Source organism: Stegastes partitus, unplaced genomic scaffold (genome assembly GCF_000690725.1).
Source record: "Stegastes partitus isolate 25-593 unplaced genomic scaffold, Stegastes_partitus-1.0.2 Scaffold2157, whole genome shotgun sequence".
Lineage (NCBI taxonomy): Eukaryota > Metazoa > Chordata > Actinopteri > Pomacentridae > Stegastes > Stegastes partitus.
The window spans coordinates 1-15339 of NW_007579888.1; the positions used below are offsets into that span (position 1 = coordinate 1).

General features: G+C 39.6%; 1 protein-coding gene across 1 annotated transcript; it reads right to left on the bottom strand.

Annotated features, from left to right (window-relative positions):
* Positions 1 to 762: 762 nt before the first annotated feature.
* On the bottom strand, positions 763 to 13854 carry LOC103374151 (MAGUK p55 subfamily member 3-like; the record flags this gene model as incomplete). Its single annotated transcript, XM_008304188.1, has 16 exons — positions 13818 to 13854; positions 13269 to 13387; positions 10817 to 10894; positions 10617 to 10697; positions 9917 to 10054; positions 8938 to 9019; positions 8304 to 8389; positions 8115 to 8189; positions 5687 to 5883; positions 5535 to 5599; positions 4889 to 4906; positions 4536 to 4577; positions 2574 to 2732; positions 2403 to 2483; positions 1046 to 1139; positions 763 to 871 (listed from the first exon to the last, which is right to left on the bottom strand). Coding segments are annotated over exons 1-16 (1461 nt in total), but the record flags the coding sequence as incomplete, so codon positions are not given.
* Positions 13855 to 15339: the final 1485 nt, after the last annotated feature.

Below are 15339 nucleotides of genomic sequence, written 5' to 3' on the forward strand. Positions count from 1 at the left end.
TTTTTTCCTTTCTTAGAAAAGCAAAGTCTATGCTTTAATAGTATGAGGCTTTTGATAAAGCCATCTTAAACAAATGTATCCATGCAAATAAGGTATTTCCAAAGAAGTTTAGGAGGAGAGATGGCATTGGTATTGGTATCGGAAATCAAAAAGAGGTATCAGTCCATCCCTATCATAAATGTCTCCAAACCCTCCAAAAACAGAGCAGCCGATAAATGACTGCACAGTCCGATGCGCTATATAATACATAATGTGAGTCTGTGACCGTCTGTAAACTCCCCCATGAGGTAATGGTACAGTCCAACTACAGGCACAAACCACAGAAATGGAAAGTTAGAGTATTGAGTCATTTTTATATTTTTTGTTCCAAAATCTAATTCTGACCAAAAAAAAACACAAAAACAAACCCAAAGAAGAACAATTAAAAAATACACTGAGAGTGAAATAATAATAGTAAAAAAATAAATAGTGAAAGCTTCAAAATTGTTTTCTATTTGATTAATCTGGATGGTGAGAAATGAACAAAGAACTGCAAAGTGTTGCACAGATTGTTGTGGTTTTCTGTTGGCAGATGAACCTAAGAAACGAAGCGACAGATGAATTGGATTTACTTTGTTACAAAAAAGAAAAATCTATATCTAACTCAGTGTCAGCCTCATTGTCTGTACTGCACTGAAACATTTACTGAATTAAAAACACATGGAATTACGAAATCAGAAGTGTGTTTCGTTGGCAGGGCTGCATGTACATTTCCACACTAACCTCTGGCTGCACATCCACCAGACAGACTTTGTTTTGATCCAACGTTCTGTGAATGGACTCCAAACTGGTACCGTACAGATTCTCTTTATATTCCCCATATTCAATAAACCTGCAGAAACACAGCAGCGTCATGAATTATTCAGGCAACGAAGTTAATGTGCACCAGCTCTCGGTAAGTAATTAACATTTCTGGAAAGCTTCAATTAATCCTTCTGCATCCTTCTTAAGCATAAAGTAGATAATTGTTGCACTTAATCAGACAGATATTGTAGCCAACACTCACTTGCCACTCTGGATGTCGGCCTCGAACGCTGCTTTGCTGATGAAGTGGTACTCTACTCCTTCTCTCTCGTGACATTTCCTGGCTCGAGTGGTGTCTTCAGGCCGTGTGTTTCCAGCAGCCAGCAGGAGACGAGGTGGAAAATAAGAAACTGGCTGAATGCTTGCATGTTTTTGGCTCTGTGAGTGTAAGTAATCAAATGCATGGAAAAACTTGTGTGTTTGCTGCTGAGATACTTAAAAAAAAAAATCAATGCAAATACAGTCTGGAACAGAGTGCCACAGTTTTACGCATACAGGTTATTCCATTTTAAATCATCAGGAGCCTTCTGCTCGGCCATCTCTGATCTTCTTGAAACACTGTAAACTATAGATTTTGAAAATGCTATCTGTAAAATTTTTGATTGATATACAAAGTACTTTCCGAAATGCTATTTTAAAAAAATTCGACTCACTTCCAGCACATTTTTTCACCCGTAGTAATTTGAGGCTGTTTTAACCACAATATCTCAGAAACTATTAAAATAAAAGCCTTTTTACAGTCATTTCTCATCCTGCCATCGATTCAGAATCTAAAATATCAGAAAAGTAGATCAAATAGTTGCTAGATGTCAACTTGTGGTATTTCTGGAACCACATGTAGCTGCAAGTAACAATCATACAGAGTAAAACGTACAGAAAACATTCTCATATGAAATACTTTTGAACTTTTGAGAATCCAGAACTCAGCTCTACTTGTATTAACCCGTCTAAAAATATTGTGGTTTTTGTGGTACAACTGTAGTACTTCCTCAATGAGTTATGAAAGTTCAATAAATATAATTTTTTTTCTTTCATTTTTGTGATCGAGTATTTTCTATTAAAATGTATTCCGTGGTTTGTTTTGAAACGCGCATCATCAATGTTCTTTGATAAATTGTGCTCGAGGATGGAATGGTTTATTTATCTACATGTCCAATATTGATTCTGAATCAGTGACACAACGTGAAAATAACAATGGAAATTTCCAGCTTTATCTTAAATACTTTCCGAGACATCGCTGTTCAAACATAGCCTTAAATTTCAATGTGCAAAAAAATGTGCTAAAAGTGGGTCGATGGGTAATTACAAAAAAAAAGAGAAAAACTCTTTCTTGAAAAGTATTTGATATATCAAGCAAATAAATAAATGAATAAATAAATAAACATGTATCTTTCTGAATATCCATATTTCATGCTATAAAAATGTCAGGCCAATCTGACATGGTCAAGCAGAAATGGTTTAAAAAATTTGATGAGATGGAATGACCCAAAAGTTATTTGCACAAAATACATTCAACTTTTAGTTAAAAAAACGAAGGAAATATGTTTTTAAAGACGTACGAGGCACAGCCAAACCGTACTGTCGAGGATTCTCAGCGATCACCTTCTGCTTGAGCTCAGTGATCCGAGCTCCAAGTGAACCTGTGACCAAACAAACAACAGAAAAATTAACAAAACCAACCTGCATGCAAACATCCCGGCTTAACTTTGAAGTGTCATTTCTTGACCTACCGATCAGTACTATAAGGCGGGGCCTCTCATTAGGGCGGGGCAAATACTGTGCGACTTCCTCATAAATCAGGAAGTCGGTGGGATTGCTGTCTGGAGTGTGCGGTTCTCCTGGTGAACCCTGACGATCTTTCCTGAGGCGGAAACTTCGGCGAAGGCTGGCTGTAGTCAAAGACATGCATGTAGCACAGCTTAGGGTATAAATGCTATGTGCCTTGATTCATCCTACGTACTTGTCCTTATAAAAATAAATACCACACTGCCAGTTTGAAACCTTGACATTAGGTTTAAGACAGAGAAAAAAATCGACATCAAATCAGTATTCCTCGCTCTGCCCAATTAAAATTCAAATCCTGTGTCATACATTACACAAGACAGACACACTGGACAACACCATTAGAAATCAGTAAGAGTACCTGAGTAAAAATCCCATGAGAAAGCATGGCCACAGAAGGCAGGAGCTGCCTTACTCTTGGGAGAAACTACAGCTCATATTAGACCATTTATTCAACCAGCTTAAATCTTTAACAGAATAGAAGCTTGGAAGCCATGCATGCTGCGTCTACCTCTCAGTCAAACACAATAAAAAGCACCGTTAGCATGTAGCATGAGGAGAGGCCACTTGTCAAGCACAATGAGATGCCATCAGGCGCCACAAAGACACTGAGAGAAGCTTGGTGGCTGCAGCATACAGGACAAAAGGCCTGCCAGTCGAACATCACACCCACTGAAATAACGTGATGTTTTTTGTAAAAAATACAAAATGAGGGCATGAAATACACTGAAACGCACCAATCCTGATGCTAGAATACAGAAAAATCAGCGACTGTTTGTCAACTAATCAGTTCAACTCAAACTGATCAGTTACACAAGTGTGACATGATGAGTCGATGAGGGCACCAAAGGAAAAGGTCAACTACTGAAGTCACTACAGTTCATCCTGAGGGGAACATGAAAGTGTGCCCTGGAAGTGGTGTAATCCATCCAATAGTTGAGACATTTTACTGATTACTGGGATTATGAATGTTTGTGCAGCATTTGTGCCATTTTCAGCCTCACTAAAAGTCGTAGACTGACGAATGCTGCAATCTCTAGAGCCGCACTGATACCATTTTTTAAAAAACCACGCAGTTAAAAAATAATTTACACTTTTAATAACGTTTTAAAACTAAAATGTATTCTTTTAAGCTTATACAAAAATGATTAAATGAAACGGTTCTTAAAAAGTCACTTAATACGTAATAAAGGAATCTAATGAGAAAACTGAAGGCCAGAAAAGGCTTTAAAATCGAACACTGGCATCAGTCTGAAATGCACATTGAAGATAAGATGACACTAACTATTGCTCAACACGGTTTAGGATCAAATTTACAGTTTTGTTTGAAACATACTTGTGAGCTGAATAGTTTTCTTATTTTGCTCAGTAAATGTGTGCATTTGAAAAGCATTGCATCTAATGTCTGCATCATGATAAGAGGAAGTGTGAAAACATGTTAACTCCAATGCAGGAGAGAACTGATCTTCTCTGCAATAAGGTAAAAAAAGGGTTCGATGCATTGGAAGCTATCTGCATATTGGACATCGGAGAAAATCCAATATCATGCATTGTGACACCAGAGTGAACCAATGTGTCAGATATTGCACCTACCAATCTGCATGATTGAAAATGACATGAAAATACCCTCAGAAAGTCTGGCAAACAAACGGGTGAACACGCTTTCCTCTGTGTTTGAGTTTTTACTTTCTAGGTCAAGAGTGCTGAGGTCTAAAATCAAGGAATACCCCAGGTGTTATCTGCCCTGACCCTCAACATCTACTACCAAAACCGTCACAGCAGCACAATCCATTAACACCTCAGCAACAGTTTGCAGTCTCGAAAAGAAAAGCATGAACCAGCACACAGACTGAGCAGAAAATGTGATGTTGCAGCGATTTGGTACAAACTCACTGATTGCGCTTCCTCACCTATGTCCTTTCCATTCAGAGCACCCTTACTGTCACAGTCCTCTGTGGGATGGCAAAGCAGGGAGAGAAGACAGGGTGAGGAGGAGCAGATGGGAGGGGAGGGTGGTGTTGATGTGAACACAGCAGGTTAAACACTTTACGAGGAGGTTTGTGGTATGAAGGCAACTGTAAGGGCGAAAAAAAAATAATTTAAAAAAAATGGCACAATGAGAGGAGGAGGAGGGGGATTAACTAGAATCTGTGTTTTTGTGAGTTTTATGAGTCACTGATGAGAATTTCATAAAGAAATTCAGCCATCAAAACACGATCCAGGGATGGAAGATGGTTGCTAATGTGAGTGCTCGTCTACGTACCTCTCTCAGTCCGATCATCTGAGGTTGCAAGAAATAAAACACAGTATCACTGTAGAGGCAGAGTACTACAAGCACTGTTCTCTACCTCCTAAGGTGTATGATAAGGAGGTACGCTTTCTCAGAGTCACTATGAAACTGTTTCTGAATGTCATATGTAAATTATATCTGTGCTTAGAAATCCGCCAGCTTATCTGATTTTCTTTATCCAAAGTGCTCATGTCCACCTAATAGATTTACTAAAGGGAGTCTATAGAAGATAAGGGCTGAGTTCTTTGTGAAAAGAAGAAGTGTTCAAAGAGGACACACCACTATGCTGCAGGATTTCAACTAAACCTTTTATTCAACTTGGTGAGAGTTCAAGAGTTTAGCTTTTATGCAATAGAGCAGATCCAAGAAAAGAACTGACTTTGTTTTATTCTACTTTTAAATTGGATTAGGAAATGAAACGATGGATTCAGTTTTGTCCCCCCGAGAGATTAACCTCATATCCACTCTTCTCATTCTATAATCTCTGTTTCTGTATTTCTTTGCATAGATTAGATTTCACCCACAATACACGCTGTCCATGTGGCTCTAAGCTTCTTGTACATTTGTGGTTGTAGGTCACAGAAGATCATTTGTGCTTTCAGAGGTAAATAAGGCTTACATGTGGATGCTTTGAGGGTCGTAGGGGCAGGGAGGGAGCCCACTTTCATCCTGTACTTCAGTCGCCTGGGAGGATAAAGAGAACAAGTGGATTTTTGATTTTTTAACAAAAGCAGACATTTTCGAATCCTATACACGGCAGATGCAAAGTACCTCTCCTGAAACTGTATGGAGGGGATGAGGGCGGCGCGCAGGTTACAGTCGCCCACCCTCTTGGCCTGCCACCAGGTGCCGTCCTCCTGGCTCACAACCTGAAGGATATCTCCCCTCTTAAAAGGTAGTCCAGCCTCTTGGCACGGCGTGGCCTTGTCCTCAAACGGTGTGTAGTCAAACAAAGCCCGAAGGTAGACCTTTAATAAGAAGGAATCGTCTGTTAGCAACTTCAGTTAATGTTAGGAACTTCACTCACTTCATACAATAAAGAGAGAGTTTAACATTTTGGTTAAATACAAGTATGCTTGCTTGACGATCCCACTTTCACGTCTGTATGGTTTATATGATGCTAGTAACCTGCTAGTTTAGCTTAGCATTAAGACTGGAAGTAGGAAGTTACAGTTAGCTTGGCCACTGCTTTCAGGCAAAAAATATTATCGCACAGAAACCCTCAGAAAACCCTAATTTATTGTTCATATACTTCAGCTTTTGTGCTGATAAAATTACCAGGATGCTACATTACAGGTGGGTTTTGTTACCTTCAAACAAAACCATTTTAGCTCTTTCTAGGCTTTAGGCTAAGTTAAGCTAGGCTAACAAGCTTCGTTAAACCACAGACTGTATATAAAACATGAACGTAGCCTCCAGGTTTAAAAGTGAAGACAACATGGAAGTGACTTAAACCTGCATTCTTCCTACTAACAAGAAGGGGGCGAATCAACCAGTAGTTTGTGTCTGTAATGGAGACAGCTGCACTTTCAGGACCACATTTCTGGAACCCTTGTGGTTTTGGGACAGCACCACCTACCAAAGTGGAAAACTAACAACGCTGATGTTGAAAGTGCAGCCTCCTCTGTTGTAGTGTTGGTTTTTAGAACAGAACAGAAAGCCTTTACTGATATTCTATTATGTAAAATACAACCAAATGAAGACACATCCATGTAACAACCTAAAGGAACATAAAAATAATATCGTAAATAAATAATAAATGTTAAAATCTAATACTAGAGGCAGCATTTAGATCTATATGAATGCTGTTTACACTATATCTATTGCACTAGAAATAAAACAAGCTTCTTGGGAGTGAAAACAACTGCACAAGAATAAAGGATGACACAGAAAGAGACTTTATTTCTTGTTGGAATTCAGTGCACACTATGAGTGCACACTATAATTATTGCATGACAAATACTTACAATTAAAATTTGAATAAAAATCTATAAGAAAATGAACCTACTTCCCACTTGATTTATTACCTCAGTAAACATTTTCTTAATGAGTTGATTGTCTTAATTGCAGGTTTCTAGACTTTTTAAATACAGTATGATGTTAATTTAATTAATGGTCCATTTAGAGTGAAATATACAATGGAGCGGGGTATATTTTAGGACGGGGCTACCTTGTGTTTGAAAAGTTGCCACTACATGGGCGGATGTAGTGCCCTCGGGTTCTCAGTCACATGTACCACTTGCTCATTATGAACAGTTTCAAAAAACTAAGATTGTGATGTCCAAGTGCCAAACTGGAGGCTTTCAAAATGGTAGTCCACAAACAGATGTGTGGCGTCCTGGTTGTTGCATCCATTTTTGATATACAGTTGATGTGTTTAACCCTCTGAAAACTGAAACCTGCTGGTGGGTTTGAAAGGCATGCTGTCTGTTAAAGGCCTGTAAAATTCCACCAATTATCAGAGCAACAAAATGAATTGTTAGATTTCTAACTTACCAACACTCCTCGAACAAACTGACGTGCAGTTTCGATGGAAAGCTAACCAAATCTAGGCTTAAATTTGTAATATTGAATCAAAAGGACTTTATTCCATATATCTCTTTTAAGAATTTTCAAAAATTCTGCCATACAACAAAAAAGAAAATCTTGTGAAGCCATAACCTGACCGAAAGATTTCAGATGAGCTGCAGGCAGTGTTGACACAGAAGGGAGATGAAACAAGGATGGAAACAACAATAAAAAACTAAATCAAATATCTATGGTATATAGAGCCACCATTTTTTTTCTAGTAGTGGTAAGACCTGCATGTGGATTTCAAGTTTTTGCAATTTTTCAAAAAGGAAATTCAATATTTTTAGGATTTATGGCATTATCAGTGTTTTATATTGAATAAAAAAAAAAAAACATTTTTGAGTTCTATTTACTTCTAGTCACAGTTGTGCTGATTCTATAGATATGCAGGACGTTGTACTGCAGTGAAAAATGAGCCCACAATGAATAAAAAATATGTGACAGGAGCTTAAAAAACACACAGAAAACTCCTTGGGCTTCAGAAGGTGGAAAGACAGTGATTTAAAAAAAGTGGTACGTTCTCCAGCAACTGTTAGTATCAGTTACACAAAATTGTCACTTTCCAGTCTTGGAGTATTTGCTTGTTGAGTCTTTCAGAAGAAGAAGAAGCAGAAAGAAGAGTCCTCACCCTGCTCTCCTTCAGTTTGTCTTCTTCTGCAACAGCTGGGATGATTTTCAGCGTGATGGAGCCTTGTGACTGAGACTGATCAAAAACAACAGAGCAGCAGCATCATTCATCCTCCCCAGCAGTCACTGGATGTTTGTAGACGAGAAAAAAATCAGATGATCCTACATGTAAAATCCTTTTTCTCCTTACCAGAATCTGGCTAATTTCATCTGGCCTTTTGTGGGTTATCAGGTTTCCATTAACCTCTCGAAGCTCATCCCCTACATGCACCAGACCTGAAACACAATCACAGCACACACACACACACACACACACACACACACACACACACACACCATGTCTACCAGCAAAAGGAAAAACAAGCAAAACAAACTCCTAGTATGTGTCGTAGCACTGGCAGCATTTTTAAAGCGTGAGGCTCAGATGTGACCAAAAAAGTCAATTTTCCGTTGGCATGTTGTCAATATCATCTCCATGGCAACAACTGGGACCAACCCTCGTTTGTAATCTCAAAATATGCAATCTCGTGGCGCTAATCTCAAGGATTTGATCTTTGTTGACAGTTCAAGGGGTTACACAACGTAATCTCCTCACTTCTCTGTCAGTGTATCAGTAGTGACAAGAAAGTCCTGTCATGTAGGAAGTTAACGTCTAAGAGGAACACAGATTCCTTCACTTTGTGCCTATAGTCAGATTATTTTCTCATGTCCCTTTGCTGCAGCTGTGCCCTTGTATATATATATGATTTTTTTTTTGAGATAACAAAAAAAAGAACACAATTGAAATATAAATTGTCATATATGATGCATGAACACTGTCTCACCGCTGCGGTCAGCCGCCCCTCCCCTCATGATTCTGGCTACAATTACAGCTCCAGTGGCCTCGTCTCTCCGAATCGTCGCTCCCTGTTGGAAAAAAGAAGATGCAACAATAAATCAGAACAGATATCTAATCTTCAGTTCGCCGAGCTCGTACAATCCTCTGAGCGACAGACTGGTGAAAGCTGCTCCCCGTGTGCAGCTCAGTGGTTCTTTGTTGGGAAAGATCAATAAGTTAACTACAACGCTGCCTGACTGGAGATTCTGATGCCTGATCATGAAGATGGTCTCTCTATTTCTGCTTTTGCTCAGTGTTGAACTGATTTAATTGTTTACAAAAATTTAAACAACTTGGAATCATCTTTTACAACATTTTCTGTAAGAGCCCTCAGGTGTTACTAACACCGTTAAAGAATGGTGAATCTACTTAGTATAGAGACGTTACTACTCACGCTTTCATTTCTTTTTCCATACTTGTCTCCTGTCTGCCTGCAGCCACTACAGCTGAATCCATTTTGGTCACAGCTGAGTCACTAAAGGTTTCTTGTTTGCAGTTTCTATTTTGTATTGAATCTGTTAGAGCAAATGGTTTATTTTTTAGAGAATCTTAGAGATTTAGATTAAAGTCATTTTAGGCTTAAACTTGTTTTCCTGTTAGAATGACGTGAAGATTCTTTCTGTTTTTACGGTTTCTTGCTCTAAAAATTGATGTCATTTTGGTGATGTTCTAAAGATAATGTGCCTTCCACACCCACCGACAAGTTTAGAGGTTCAGGGAGTTAATGCATGCTAGTTGCTGTGAAACTTCTTTTTCTCCTGGATTTATTTTAGACCCACAATCACACCTCAGAGTGCTCTAAAACCCCAAAGCTGCTCCATTAAAGTAAATGGACTTTTAAAGCCTCACTTGAGGGCATGAGAATAGTCGAGGGAAGGAAGCGCTCTTATTCTGTCATACGCCCTCACGTCTGGATCGACTCTCACCAGCGGCTCCTTGTTCTTCACCAGGCGGACGATCTTCACCGACTCCTCCTCCAGGTCGTCGTCCAGATCGTCGGGCAGCGGCGGCAACACTGGGTCAAATTTCTTTTGGGCAACTGTGTCATGAGCTGACAGCACCGCCTGCATGAGACATTTACAAACAGATACACAGAGATGAGTCAGAATTAAAAGCCTCAACAACAAACACAGACATAAAAAAAACAAAAAAACAAGAAAAAGCAAGACAATACACCAAAGAAAGCCATTAAAGGTGGAATGTAGAAAACATTAGAGCTCTAGAGTGAAGAAAAGTCAGGGAGAAAAGAAATAAAAGGAGGAATGACATCTCCTTCAGTGACTGCTTTTGCAAATGAGTGTTCCGCTTTCACATCTCTTCCCAGAGAGCTCCCCAGAAACCCAATAACCTGAACATAATCACTTGATCAGGGTAATTAGGCAGACTTGTCTGTGTCTGGGGGATGGAGACGGGGTACAGACAGCTGTGACGCTGGTGTTATGTAATAGATGATCAACTCGGAGGAAAATCAGAGCAGCTCAGGGTGAAAACACTGAGAAGAGGCGTCATTAACGAGATCAAATCTCAGAAGGAATGAGAGAGTGTCTGGGTCCAACAGGACAGAGACACCGTCCCGCATTTATCAGCCAGTTTCTGTGTGATGAAGGTCACTGAATGTGTCTGTACCTTGAGGTGAGGAGTGCTCAGCAGCAGAAGCAGTTCTCGCTCGTCGTCCTCCAGAGGTCCATTCTGAAGCTCCTCTGCCAGCTGACGAGCGAAATCGGAAAATTATCCTCTTCAGACAATATATTTACTTTACAAAATGACATCGGCTGGGTTGAAATGAATGTTTACTCTACATGGAAATGAACTTTGATTGCACCTACGTCCTCTGCCAGACAGGAGGCGCTGTGCAGGACCGGAGTGGGGCTCTGTTTCTCATACTGCTTCAGTTTCTCATGGATCTGGGAGGAAAAACAAATCAGCAGCAACCAGTCATTTGTGTGTGTGTACACAGAAAAATGCAGTCTTCATATAAAACACTTAGAAACAGACATTTAGTGACACCAAATGTAGTAAATTTTAGTGAAAAGTCTCTCTCCAGTCATTGATTAAGCTCAAAAAACTTCTATATCTGAGTATCAAAGTTACATATTTAGAAGTTTCTTCCATCTTCCACTTTTAAAAAAACAGCTCGAGCACACCAGCTCACCTGTGACTCAGCTTAAACACGATAAAACTGCCCACAGCTATACAATGGCAAGTTAAAATATTAGAAAGCGATTGTGAAGAAGAAGAAGAAGAAGAAGAATGCCAGATTGCTTCCTTCGGTTCATTACATATGAAACCCTGGAAGTCCAAATCCATATTTCTGAGACTGTCAAGAAGAAGAAGAAGAAGAATGCCAGATTGCTTCCTTCGGTTCATTACATATGAAACCCTGGAAGTCCAAATCCATATTTCTGAGACTGTCATCAGTACACCGTCACTTCAAGATGGAAATGCTCAGCGAATGTCGTCCAGCATATAAAAAACACTGCATGGACTCATTGACAAGGTAAAAAACATGTTTTTCCACCAGAAGGTAGAGCAGCCGTCACACTTCTAAAAGTGTCCTTTAGATAGAATTTAGACGAAGTAAATAAAACAAACATACAAGCAAACATTATTGTATTTGAAGAGTTGTTTGGTAGTTTATCTGTAAAATATCATCCATCCATCATCTATACACCACTTAATCCTCACCAGGGTCATGGGGGGCTGGAGTCTATCCCAGCCGACTCAGGGTGAAGGCAGAGGACACCCTGGACAGGTCACCAGTCTATCACAGGGCTACACTTAGAGACAGACAACCAAGCACACTCACATTCACACCTACGGACAATTTAGAATCACCAATTAACCTCAACATGTTTTTGGACTGTGTGGGAGGAAGCTGGAGATCCCGGGTGTCCTCTCTGGGACACGAACCAGCGACCTTTTTGCTGCGAGGTAACGATGCTGAGCCCAGAGCCACCTTGCAGCCCTGTAAAATATCCTCATTATAATATTCATTGTGCCCTTCGAAGCCTACATATGATGCGTGTTTGCCCATCAATGCACCATAGAGCTGAACTGTGAAGCACGTTTGACACAGTCAGGCTGTCTTTGCTTAATAAAAACTAAACCCCAATCAAACATAATGGATAATTTACAACTTTCTCTGTGAACCAGGTTTTCAGGTCATTCAGCTCCGTGTGTGCTCCCATAAAAGGGGGCGTTCGAGGCATCATTTGACTTTTGTTCCACAGAAAATTGACAGATGGCACGTCGCCTCCTTCAGTCAAGAGGAACAGGTTATCATAATGGAGAGCCGTGAAGATGTTACTTCTTTTTTTTTATATTACAGCTAAAGGCTCTGCTGCTGCTGCAAATGATAGAAGAAGGGAGTGCTGGTAGAAAAGTGTTCATCATGTAAGTCACTAAATATGTTTTCTGAACCTCTGAGGATCCGAGCTCTTGTTTGATATGCATTTTTGTTTTTTATTTCTCTTTGTTATTTGATCTGATCAAATAGCAAAGAGAAATAAAAAATAAAAAATATGAAGAAAATAAAAATCTATTAAAAATATGAAGAAAATAAAAATAAAAAAGAATAAATAAATAAATAAATAAAATATAACTAACAATAATAAAATAATAACAAAAATAGAAACAAATTTTAAAAAATGACCTACTGTGGTCATATAACCCAACATGTGATGTCGACCGGGTCTGAAGAGGTGAAGGCAGCTGCTTCCTTCTAACACCACAGCTGCACATTCGAGCTCTTTCTGACATTTAAACACGGCTCTCAACAAGTGCATGTAGGTCCGACACTGTCCCATAGTGAAGAATACGTTGAACTCACTTTTGTTTTTGGCCGAATCAAAGTGAAAATATAACTACTGATTGAATAAATGCCAACAGAATAATAGATGTTTTAATCTGTATTCTATTTGCTGCAGCACAGGCAGGAAAAGCGACTTAATAACGTATTATTATTACAACAAATCAGGACCAAACATGCATTTAGGTTCCCACAGCAACACAACGCACACAGTCTGCACGGCTTTGTTCATTATTAATGTACGGCTAAACAGATTTGCAAATATAACGTATTTCTGAAATAGTTATGTGTACAAACTTTTCAGTTGCACTTTCCAGGTTGTTTGGGATTGATTGGTTCTTTTCTAGTGTCTATACTGTTCAATATCTTAAGTCCAGGGCGTGACCACGTGGTTCGAGTCGTCGGCTACAGAAGAGACAGAGATCACAAACGCATCAGCCGCTTCTACTCAGACACGACGCTTTCTGTACCTTCATGAGGTAACTGATGCTTTTCTCGCTGAAGACATCTTTGAGGAACACCAGGTCCTCTTTGTGGTTGGCGTCAGGGTGAAGCTGAGAGGTGAGCAGGGCCAGAGTCTCATGCAGCCCTGTGAATCCGACACAAACACAGGACCTATGCATTAATCATCCATTCAAATGCCCATTTCCATCACGAAAAAAAAAAAAAAAACGAATATGAATCATCATCAATATGTAACAAGCCGCCTCCACCCCCAGACTTCAGAGAAACTAACCATTCATGCTATGATTTATTACCAACAGGTTGCTGTTTGGGTACTTTTATTCAAAGTAGTGACTTTAAATGAGGAGCTCAGGATGCACAGCAGAGTCAGAGATGGCTGCAAACGTACAGAAAGACTCTTTAAGCATCTTATTCGTGCTGTTAACGATGAGACGTTTTAGCTCCGCCAATCAATCAGTAACATAATGCAGCATCACAGTGCATGTAGTTCTTATCGGGCCCACTGAAGCATCCACCTGTACGAACATGTAGCTTCAGCTTATGTGTGGCTGTACCTGTGCTTGCTGACACGATGGGCATGGCGTCAATCATTCAGAGGAGGCAGGAGGAAGCAGAGAGGGGAAAGAACAGGGAGGGAGAGGAAGCAAAGCCGATCACCGCTCTCAAAACTCTCTCCTCCGTCTTCTTCTGTCCCTCACGTGTGGCCGAGGTGGAAAATCAGCGGCGCAACTGAGAATGAAAACAAATTACACAATGTGACACCACATTAGGGAAGGAGGCTTAGAACAGCATTAAAAAGGGATTACTGCAGTACGCGGCGCAACTTAATGGATTTTGCTTTATCTAGCAGCTGAAGTTTAATGGATGTGCACACGACTGCTCTATTAAGATTAATCTAATATTTCTCAGAATTACCCTCACAATTTAGATTTTGTTATCGTAATGTGTTCTTTTGTTTTTGCTGAGGAAGATTAAACTGGAGACAAATAAGCTGAGAGATATACTAAAAACGAGATAAATAAGTTTCCTCTGCTGGTGGATGCGACAAACAAGAGTTGCAACAACTAAAATTTGACCTGAGCAGAGTGAGCTCACATCATTTCATCAAATGTAAATACGTGTGTGAAGGGGCGCTCCATCAGCCGTGCTCTGACAGTGATGAATGGAGCCATTACGCTGCTGAAGTTTCATTATAATTAATTGCTGCTCTCATTACTGAGGCATAAAGCTTTCATTTCATTTCAAATTGTGTGACTGCCAAACTCGAGGAAAGTGAGGTCAGATATTAGTGGCCACTTTAGTCCAATAAGAACTTTTACCTTGTCACCATGGCGACGCTACAGCATCAGTGACTGTGAGTTTAATTAAACGGAGCTGTGGCACATTATTCATTTCAGAACTTGTTTAATGGAAGTCATGAAGCGTGCAGCCTGGATCTGGCATCAGCAGAACTTTCTTGTTCCCATCGTGCTTCGTTTGGGTCTTTTGTTCATTTCTGTAATAATCGTTCTCGTGTCAGTCGCTGCTGACCTCATTGTTTCCCCGTTTCATATTCAAACAACAGAGCTTTTAACCTGCACTGCTCAGTCCAACATTTTTCAGGTTTGAACTGACTGTCGGAATTTTAAAAAAAATTAAAAAAGTATTCCCTTAAAACAAAGTGAACAGCTGACATTAACCCTTGAAACTCAAAAACCTGCCAGCAAACTGTAAAATCTAAAGACTTGTATTCTCAGAATGCAGTGAACATCTGAACTTGTCTTCCGTAACGTGCTGCTCTGTTCAGAAAATTAACCAAACCTAAGCTTAAACTCATGACATGTCATCATAATCCCCTAATTCTACATGTCTCATTTAAACTTTGTGGTTAAAAAACAATTAACAAAACATTTGCACAAACTTAATACTGTAAAAATAAAACTTCTGCACCAGGAAGTCATTCAGCGGTGATCAAGAGAAATATGATTAAAAAACCTGGGCCTGTTTGGCAGAAATGTAGGCAGACAGGAGACAAGTACAGAAACTTCTTTTTTTAATGATTTATGATATATTGTGTTGTTTCCATAGAGGTGCAGG